The 10,432-nt window shown below is 47.2% G+C and overlaps 1 protein-coding gene across 1 annotated transcript in view; it reads left to right on the top strand.

Moving 5' to 3' along the window:
- LOC124007729 (serine/threonine-protein phosphatase 2A regulatory subunit B'' subunit alpha-like) overlaps nucleotides 1-10,432 on the top strand; it is a 51,228-nt gene that overhangs the window by 36,348 nt on the left and 4,448 nt on the right. Inside the window, 4 exon segments of the mRNA XM_046318458.1 lie at nucleotides 341-389; nucleotides 475-564; nucleotides 1,413-1,588; nucleotides 1,697-1,815. Of these exon segments, the coding sequence (XP_046174414.1) occupies nucleotides 341-389; nucleotides 475-564; nucleotides 1,413-1,588; nucleotides 1,697-1,815 (434 nt within the window).

Raw genomic sequence — 10,432 nt, 5'->3', positions numbered from 1 at the left:
TCTCTCTCGTTCTCTCTCTCCATGCCCCCCCCATCTCTCTCTCGTTCTCTCTCTCCATGCCCCCCATCTCTCTCTCGTTCTCTCTCTCCATGCCCCCCATCTCTCTCTCGTTCTCTCTCTCCATGCCCCCCATCTCTCTCTCGTTCTCTCTCTCCATTCCCCCCATCTCTCTCTCGTTCTCTCTCTCCATGCCCCCCCATCTCTCTCTCGTTCTCTCTCTCCATGCCCCCCATCTCTCTCTCGTTCTCTCTCTCCATGCCCCCCCATCTCTCTCTCGTTCTCTCTCACCATGCCCCCCCATCGCTCTCTCTCTCTTTCTCTCTCTCTTCTCCTCTGACAGCATCTTCAAGCAGAATCATTGAGAGGTTGTTCTCAGGAGCCGTTACACGGTAAGAACACACACACACTTAACTTAACAATATCTGGTAAAAGCAAAATGGTTGAATGTAAAGTTATTTCCTCCTGTCCTCTCAGGGGTAGCTCAGTGCAGAGGGAAGGGAGGATGAGTTATGCAGAGTTCAGCTGGTTCCTCATCTCAGAGGAAGACAAGAAAAACCCTACCAGGTAGCACAGCAGAGTGTGTGTGTGAGCAGGAGAGAGTGTGTGAATACAACGTGTGTGTACAGATGTGCATTTGTGTGTGTGATCTAACCTTCCTCTCTCTCTGTCTGTCTCGCTATCTCTCTGTCCCTCTCTCTCTCACTCTCTCTGTCTGTCTCTCTATCTCTCTGTCCCTCTCTCTCTCGCTCTGTCTGTCTCTTTATCTCTCTGTCCCTCTCTCTCTCTCTCTCTCTCTCTCTCTCTCTCTCTCGCTCTCTCTGTCTATCTCTCTATCTCTCTGTCCCTCTCTCTCTCTCTGTCTATCTCTCTCTTTCTCTGTCTGTCTCTCTATCTCTCTGTCTCTCTCTCTCTCTCTCTCTCTCTCTCTCTCTCTCTCTCTCTCTGTCCCTCTCTCTCTCGCTCTCTTTCTCTGTCTGTCCCTCTATCTCTCTGTCCCTCTCTCTCTCAATCTCTCTTTGTCCATCTCACTCTCTCTGTCTATCTCTCTATCTCTCTGTCCCTCTCTCTCTCTCTCTCTCTCTCTCTCTCTGTCCATCTCTCTCTCTCTCGCTCTCTCTGTCTATCTCTCTGTCCCTCTCTCTCTCTCTCTCGCTCTCTCTCTCTGTCTGTCTCTCGATCTCTCTGTCCCTCTCTCTCGCTCTCTTTCTCTGTCTGTCTCTCTATCTCTCTGTCTCTCTCTCTCTCTCTCTCTCTGTCTATCTCTCTATCTCTCTGTCTCTCTCTCTCTGTCTATCTCTCTATCTCTCTGTCCCTCTCTCTCTCGCTCTCTCTGTCTGTCTCTCTATCTCTCTGTCCCTCTCTCTCGCTCTCTCGCTCTCGCTGTCTGTCTTTCTGTTTCTCTGCCCCCCCAGTATAGAGTACTGGTTCAGGTGTATGGACACAGATGGGGACGGTGTGTTGTCTATGTTTGAGTTGGAGTACTTCTATGAGGAGCAGTGTAGTAGGATGGAGGGGATGGGCATTGAACCGCTACCCTTCACAGACCTGCTCTGTCAGATGCTAGACCTTGTCAAACCTGAAAGCCAAGGTGTGTGTGTATCTTCTTTCTCTTCCAATTTATCCTCTCTTTATACATTATACTCTACTGTGCAGTACAGTAGTAGATACACATCATAATGTGTGTGTGTGTGTTTAGGTAAGATAACCCTGTCTGATCTGAAGAGGTGTAGGATGGCTCATATATTCTTCGACACGTTCTTCAACCTGGAGAAATACCTGGACCACGAGCAGAGAGACCCGTTCGCTTTGCAGAAGGTAGGACCGTGTGTGTGTGTGTTGTAGGACATAGACAGAGAGGGTGTGTGTGTGTGTGTGTGTGTGTGTGTGTGTATGTGTTGTAGGACATAGACAGTGAGGGTGTGTGTGTGTGTATGTGTTGTAGGACATAGACAGTGAGGGTGTGTGTGTGTGTGTATGTGTTGTAGGACATAGACAGTGAGGGTGTGTGTGTGTATGTGTTGTAGGACATAGACAGTGAGGGTGTGTGTGTGTGTGTGTGTGTGTGTGTGTGTGTGTGTGTGTGTGTGTGTGTGTGTGTGTGTGTGTGTGTGTGTGTGTGTGTGTGTGTGTGTGTGTGTGTGTGTGTGTGTGTGTGTGTGTGTGTGTTGTAGGACATAGACAGTGAGGGTGTGTGTGTGTGTATGTGTTGTAGGACATAGACAGTGAGTGTGTGTGTGTGTGTGTGTGTGTGTGTGTGTGTGTGTGTGTGTGTGTGTGTGTGTGTGTGTGTGTGTGTGTGTGTGTGTGTGTGTGTGTGTGTGTGTGTGTGTGTGTGTGTGTGTGTGTGTGTTGTAGGACAGACAGTGAGGGTGTGTGTGTGTTGTAGGACATAGACAGTGTGTGTGTGTGTGTGTGTGTGTGTGTGTGTGTGTGTGTGTGTGTGTGTGTGTGTGTGTGTGTGTGTGTGTGTGTGTGTGTGTGTGTGTGTGTGTGTGTGTGTGTGTGTGTGTGTGTGTGTGTGTGTGTGTGTGTTGTAGGACAGACAGTGAGGGTGTGTGTGTGTTGTAGGACATAGACAGTGAGGGTGTGTGTGTGTTGTAGGACATAGACAGTGAGGGTGTGTGTGTGTATGTAAGTCGCTCTGGATAAGAGCGTCTGCTAAATGACTTAAATGTAAATGTAAATGTATGTGTTGTAGGACATAGACAGTGAGGGTGTGTGTGTGTGTGTGTGTTGTAGTACATAAACAGTGAGGGTGTGTGTGTATGTGTTGTAGTACATAGACAGTGAGGGTGTGTGTGTGTAAGTGTTGTAGTACATAAACAGTGAGGGTGTGTGTGTGTAAGTGTTGTAGGACATAGACAGTGAGGGTGTGTGTGTGTGTTGTAGTACATAAACAGTGAGGGTGTGTGTGTATGTGTTGTAGGACATAGACAGTGAGGGTGTGTGTGTGTAAGTGTTGTAGGACATAGACAGTGAGGGTGTGTGTGTGTGTGTGTGTTGTAGTACATAAACAGTGAGGGTGTGTGTGTATGTGTTGTAGGACATAGACAGTGAGGGTGTGTGTGTGAGTGTATGTGTTGTAGGACATAGACAGTGAGGGTGTGTGTGTGTGTATGTGTTGTAGGACAGACAGTGAGGGTGTGTGTGTGTTGTAGGACATAGACAGTGAGGGTGTGTGTGTGTGTGTGTGTGTGTGTGTGTGTGTGTGTGTGTGTGTGTGTGTGTGTGTGTGTGTGTGTGTGTGTGTGTGTGTGTGTGTGTGTGTGTGTGTGTGTGTGTGTGTGTGTGTGTGTGTGTGTGTGTGTATGTGTTGTAGGACAGACAGTGAGGGTGTGTGTGTGTTGTAGGACATAGACAGTGAGGGTGTGTGTGTGTTGTAGGACATAGACAGTGAGGGTGTGTGTGTGTATGTAAGTCGCTCTGGATAAGAGCGTCTGCTAAATGACTTAAATGTAAATGTAAATGTATGTGTTGTAGGACATAGACAGTGAGGGTGTGTGTGTGTGTGTGTGTTGTAGTACATAAACAGTGAGGGTGTGTGTGTATGTGTTGTAGTACATAGACAGTGAGGGTGTGTGTGTGTAAGTGTTGTAGTACATAAACAGTGAGGGTGTGTGTGTGTAAGTGTTGTAGGACATAGACAGTGAGGGTGTGTGTGTGTGTTGTAGTACATAAACAGTGAGGGTGTGTGTGTATGTGTTGTAGGACATAGACAGTGAGGGTGTGTGTGTGTAAGTGTTGTAGGACATAGACAGTGAGGGTGTGTGTGTGTGTGTGTGTTGTAGGACATAGACAGTGAGGGTGTGTGTGTGTATGTGTTGTAGGACATAGACAGTGAGGGTGTGTGTGTGTGTGTGTGTGTGTGTGTGTGTGTGTGTGTGTGTGTGTGTGTGTGTGTGTGTGTGTGTGTGTGTGTGTGTGTGTGTGTGTGTGTGTGTGTGTGTGTGTGTGTGTGTGTGTGTGTGTGTGTGTGTGTTGTAGGACATAGACAGTGAGGGTGTGTGTGTGTGTATGTGTTGTAGGACATAGACAGTGAGGGTGTGTGTGTGTGTGTGTGTGTGTGTGTGTGTGTGTGTGTGTGTGTGTGTGTGTGTGTGTGTGTGTGTGTGTGTGTGTGTGTGTGTGTGTGTGTGTGTGTGTGTGTGTGTGTGTGTGTGTGTGTGTGTGTGTGTGTGTGTGTGTGTGTGTGTGTGTGTGTGTGTGTTGTAGGACAGACAGTGAGGGTGTGTGTGTGTTGTAGGACATAGACAGTGAGGGTGTGTGTGTGTGTGTGTGTGTGTGTGTGTGTGTGTGTGTGTGTGTGTGTGTGTGTGTGTGTGTGTGTGTGTGTGTGTGTGTGTGTGTGTGTGTGTGTGTGTGTGTGTGTGTGTGTGTGTGTGTGTGTGTGTGTGTGTGTGTATGTGTTGTAGGACAGACAGTGAGGGTGTGTGTGTGTTGTAGGACATAGACAGTGAGGGTGTGTGTGTGTTGTAGGACATAGACAGTGAGGGTGTGTGTGTGTATGTAAGTCGCTCTGGATAAGAGCGTCTGCTAAATGACTTAAATGTAAATGTAAATGTATGTGTTGTAGGACATAGACAGTGAGGGTGTGTGTGTGTGTGTGTGTTGTAGTACATAAACAGTGAGGGTGTGTGTGTATGTGTTGTAGTACATAGACAGTGAGGGTGTGTGTGTGTAAGTGTTGTAGTACATAAACAGTGAGGGTGTGTGTGTGTAAGTGTTGTAGGACATAGACAGTGAGGGTGTGTGTGTGTGTTGTAGTACATAAACAGTGAGGGTGTGTGTGTATGTGTTGTAGGACATAGACAGTGAGGGTGTGTGTGTGTAAGTGTTGTAGGACATAGACAGTGAGGGTGTGTGTGTGTGTGTGTGTTGTAGTACATAAACAGTGAGGGTGTGTGTGTATGTGTTGTAGGACATAGACAGTGAGGGTGTGTGTGTGAGTGTATGTGTTGTAGGACATAGACAGTGAGGGTGTGTGTGTGTGTATGTGTTGTAGGACAGACAGTGAGGGTGTGTGTGTGTTGTAGGACATAGACAGTGAGGGTGTGTGTGTGTGTGTGTGTGTGTGTGTGTGTGTGTGTGTGTGTGTGTGTGTGTGTGTGTGTGTGTGTGTGTGTGTGTGTGTGTGTGTGTGTGTGTGTGTGTGTGTGTGTGTGTGTGTGTGTGTGTATGTGTTGTAGGACAGACAGTGAGGGTGTGTGTGTGTTGTAGGACATAGACAGTGAGGGTGTGTGTGTGTTGTAGGACATAGACAGTGAGGGTGTGTGTGTGTATGTAAGTCGCTCTGGATAAGAGCGTCTGCTAAATGACTTAAATGTAAATGTAAATGTATGTGTTGTAGGACATAGACAGTGAGGGTGTGTGTGTGTGTGTGTGTTGTAGTACATAAACAGTGAGGGTGTGTGTGTATGTGTTGTAGTACATAGACAGTGAGGGTGTGTGTGTGTAAGTGTTGTAGTACATAAACAGTGAGGGTGTGTGTGTGTAAGTGTTGTAGGACATAGACAGTGAGGGTGTGTGTGTGTGTTGTAGTACATAAACAGTGAGGGTGTGTGTGTATGTGTTGTAGGACATAGACAGTGAGGGTGTGTGTGTGTAAGTGTTGTAGGACATAGACAGTGAGGGTGTGTGTGTGTGTGTGTGTTGTAGTACATAAACAGTGAGGGTGTGTGTGTATGTGTTGTAGGACATAGACAGTGAGGGTGTGTGTGTGAGTGTATGTGTTGTAGGACATAGACAGTGAGGGTGTGTGTGTGTGTATGTGTTGTAGGACATAGACAGTGAGGGTGTGTGTGTATGTGTTGTAGGACATAGACAGTGAGGGTGTGTGTGTGTTGTAGGACATAGACAGTGAGGGTGTGTGTGTGTATGTGTTGTAGGACATAGACAGTGAGGGTGTGTGTGTGTATGTGTTGTAGGACATAGACAGTGAGGGTGTGTGTGTGTATGTGTTGTAGGACATAGACAGTGAGGGGGTGTGTGTGTATGTGTTGTAGGACATAGACAGTGAGGGCGTGTGTGTGTTGTAGGACATAGACAGTGAGGGCGTGTGTGTGTTGTAGGACATAGACAGTGAGGGTGTGTGTGTGTATGTGTTGTAGGACATAGACAGTGAGGGTGTGTGTGTGTGTGTATGTGTTGTAGGACATAGACAGTGTGTGTGTGTGTGTGTGTGTGTGTGTGTGTGTGTGTGTGTGTGTGTGTGTGTGTGTGTGTGTGTGTGTGTGTGTGTGTGTGTGTGTGTGTGTGTGTGTGTGTGTGTGTGTGTGTGTGTGTGTGTGTGTGTGTGTGTTGTAGGACATAGACAGTGAGGGTGTGTGTGTGTAAGTGTTGTAGGACATAGACAGTGAGGGTGTGTGTGTGTGTGTGTTGTAGTACATAAACAGTGAGGGTGTGTGTGTATGTGTTGTAGGACATAGACAGTGAGGGTGTGTGTGTGTGTGTGTGTGTGTGTGTGTGTGTGTGTGTGTGTGTGTGTGTGTGTGTGTGTGTGTGTGTGTGTGTGTGTGTGTGTGTGTGTGTGTGTGTGTGTGTGTGTGTGTGTGTGTGTGTGTGTGTTGTAGGACATAGACAGTGAGGGTGTGTGTGTGTGTATGTGTTGTAGGACATAGACAGTGAGGGTGTGTGTGTGTGTGTGTGTGTGTGTGTGTGTGTGTGTGTGTGTGTGTGTGTGTGTGTGTGTGTGTGTGTGTGTGTGTGTGTGTGTGTGTGTTGTGTGTGGGTGTGTGTGTGTTGTAGGACATAGACAGTGAGGTGTGTGTGTGTTGTAGGACATAGACAGTGTGTGTGTGTGTGTGTGTGTGTGTGTGTGTGTGTGTGTGTGTGTGTGTGTGTGTGTGTGTGTGTGTGTGTGTGTGTGTGTGTGTGTGTGTGTGTGTGTGTGTGTGTGTGTGTGTTGTAGGACAGACAGTGAGGGTGTGTGTCTGTTGTAGGACATAGACAGTGAGGGTGTGTGTGTGTTGTAGGACATAGACAGTGAGGGTGTGTGTGTGTATGTAAGTCGCTCTGGATAAGAGCGTCTGCTAAATGACTTAAATGTAAATGTAAATGTATGTGTTGTAGGACATAGACAGTGAGGGTGTGTGTGTGTGTGTGTGTTGTAGTACATAAACAGTGAGGGTGTGTGTGTATGTGTTGTAGTACATAGACAGTGAGGGTGTGTGTGTGTAAGTGTTGTAGTACATAAACAGTGAGGGTGTGTGTGTGTAAGTGTTGTAGGACATAGACAGTGAGGGTGTGTGTGTGTGTGTTGTAGTACATAAACAGTGAGGGTGTGTGTGTATGTGTTGTAGGACATAGACAGTGAGGGTGTGTGTGTGTAAGTGTTGTAGGACATAGACAGTGAGGGTGTGTGTGTGTGTGTGTGTTGTAGTACATAAACAGTGAGGGTGTGTGTGTATGTGTTGTAGGACATAGACAGTGAGGGTGTGTGTGTGAGTGTATGTGTTGTAGGACATAGACAGTGAGGGTGTGTGTGTGTGTATGTGTTGTAGGACATAGACAGTGAGGGTGTGTGTGTATGTGTTGTAGGACATAGACAGTGAGGGTGTGTGTGTGTTGTAGGACATAGACAGTGAGGGTGTGTGTGTGTATGTGTTGTAGGACATAGACAGTGAGGGTGTGTGTGTGTATGTGTTGTAGGACATAGACAGTGAGGGTGTGTGTGTGTATGTGTTGTAGGACATAGACAGTGAGGGGGTGTGTGTGTATGTGTTGTAGGACATAGACAGTGAGGGCGTGTGTGTGTTGTAGGACATAGACAGTGAGGGCGTGTGTGTGTTGTAGGACATAGACAGTGAGGGTGTGTGTGTGTATGTGTTGTAGGACATAGACAGTGAGGGTGTGTGTGTGTGTGTATGTGTTGTAGGACATAGACAGTGTGTGTGTGTGTGTGTGTGTGTGTGTGTGTGTGTGTGTGTGTGTGTGTGTGTGTGTGTGTGTGTGTGTGTGTGTGTGTGTGTGTGTGTGTGTGTGTGTGTGTGTGTGTGTGTGTGTGTGTGTGTGTGTGTGTTGTAGGACATAGACAGTGAGGGTGTGTGTGTGTAAGTGTTGTAGGACATAGACAGTGAGGGTGTGTGTGTGTGTGTGTTGTAGTACATAAACAGTGAGGGTGTGTGTGTATGTGTTGTAGGACATAGACAGTGAGGGTGTGTGTGTGTGTGTGTGTGTGTGTGTGTGTGTGTGTGTGTGTGTGTGTGTGTGTGTGTGTGTGTGTGTGTGTGTGTGTGTGTGTGTGTGTGTGTGTGTGTGTGTGTGTGTGTGTGTGTGTGTGTGTGTATGTGTTGTAGGACATAGACAGTGAGGGTGTGTGTGTGTGTATGTGTTGTAGGACATAGACAGTGAGGGTGTGTGTGTATGTGTTGTAGGACATAGACAGTGAGGGTGTGTGTGTATGTGTTGTAGGACATAGACAGTGAGGGTGTGTGTGTGTATGTGTTGTAGGACATAGACAGTGAGGGTGTGTGTGTGTGTGTATGTGTTGTAGGACATAGACAGTGAGGGTGTGTGTGTGTGTATGTGCTGTAGGACATAGACAGTGAGGGTGTGTGTGTATGTGTTGTAGGACATAGACAGTGAGGGTGTGTGTGTGTGTGTATGTGTTGTAGGACATAGACAGTGAGGGTATGTGTGTGTGTGTATGTGTTGTAGGACATAGACAGTGAGGGTGTGTGTGTATGTGTTGTAGGACATAGACAGTGAGGGTGTGTGTGTGTTGTAGGACATAGACAGTGAGGGTGTGTGTGTGTATGTGTTGTAGGACATAGACAGTGAGGGTGTGTGTGTGTATGTGTTGTAGGACATAGACAGTGAGGGTGTGTGTGTGTATGTGTTGTAGGACATAGACAGTGAGGGTGTGTGTGTGTATGTGTTGTAGGACATAGACAGTGAGGGTGTGTGTGTATGTGTTGTAGGACATAGACAGTGAGGGTGTGTGTGTGTATGTGTTGTAGGACATAGACAGTGAGGGTGTGTGTGTGTATGTGTTGTAGGACATAGACAGTGAGGGGGTGTGTGTGTATGTGTTGTAGGACATAGACAGTGAGGGTGTGTGTGTATGTGTTGTAGGACATAGACAGTGAGGGCGCGTGTGTGTTGTAGGACATAGACAGTGAGGGTGTGTGTGTGTATGTGTTGTAGGACATAGACAGTGAGGGTGTGTGTGTGTGTGTATGTGTTGTAGGACATAGACAGTGTGTGTGTGTGTGTGTGTGTGTGTGTGTGTGTGTGTGTGTGTGTGTGTGTGTGTGTGTGTGTGTGTGTGTGTGTGTGTGTGTGTGTGTGTGTGTGTGTGTGTGTGTGTGTGTGTGTGTGTTGTAGGACATAGACAGTGAGGGTGTGTGTGTGTGTGTATGTGTTGTAGGACATAGACAGTGAGGGTGTGTATGTGTTGTAGGACATAGACAGTGAGGGTGTGTGTGTGTGTGTATGTGTTGTAGGACATGGACAGTGAGGGTGTGTGTGTGTGTGTGTGTTGTAGGACATAGACAGTGAGGGTGTGTGTGTATGTGTTGTAGGACATAGACAGTGAGGGAGTGTGTGTGTGTATGTGTTGTAGGACATAGACAGTGAGGGAGTGTGTGTGTATGTGTTGTAGGACATAGACAGTGAGGGAGTGTGTGTGTATGTGTTGTAGGACATAGACAGTGAGGGTGTGTGTGTGTGTGTGTGTATGTGTTGTAGAACATAGACAGTGAGGGTGTGTGTGTGTGTGTATGTGTTGTAGGACATAGACAGTGAGGGAGTGTGTGTGTATGTGTTGTAGGACATAGACAGTGAGGGTGTGTGTGTGTTGTAGAACATAGACAGTGAGGGTGTATGTGTGTGTGTGTGTGTATGTGTTGTAGGACATAGACAGTGAGGGTGTGTGTGTGTGTGTGTGTGTGTTGTAGGACATAGACAGTGAGGGTGTGTGTGTGTGTGTGTGTGTTGTAGGACATAGACAGTGAGGGTGTATGTGTGTATGTGTTGTAGGACATAGACAGTGAGGGTATGTGTGTGTATGTGTTGTAGGACATAGACAGTGAGGGTATGTGTGTGTATGTGTTGTAGGACATAGACAGTGAGGGTGTGTGTGTGTATGTGTTGTAGAACATAGACAGTGAGGGTGTATGTGTGTGTGTGTGTGTGTGTGTGTGTGTGTGTGTGTGTGTGTGTGTGTGTGTGTGTGTGTGTGTGTGTGTGTGTGTGTGTGTGTGTGTGTGTGTGTGTGTGTGTGTGTGTGTGTGTGTGTGTGTGTGTGTGTGTGTGTGTATGTGTTGTAGGACATAGACAGTGAGGGTGTGTGTGTGTATGTGTTGTAGGACATAGACAGTGAGGGTGTGTGTGTGTGTGTGTTGTAGGACATAGACAGTGAGGGTGTATGTGTGTATGTGTTGTAGGACATAGACAGTGAGGGTATGTGTGTGTATGTGTTGTAGGACATAGA

This window comes from Oncorhynchus gorbuscha, linkage group LG21 (assembly GCF_021184085.1).
Source record: "Oncorhynchus gorbuscha isolate QuinsamMale2020 ecotype Even-year linkage group LG21, OgorEven_v1.0, whole genome shotgun sequence".
NCBI classification, from domain to species: domain Eukaryota; kingdom Metazoa; phylum Chordata; class Actinopteri; order Salmoniformes; family Salmonidae; genus Oncorhynchus; species Oncorhynchus gorbuscha.
This window is presented reverse-complemented; position numbering and strand designations above follow the sequence as displayed.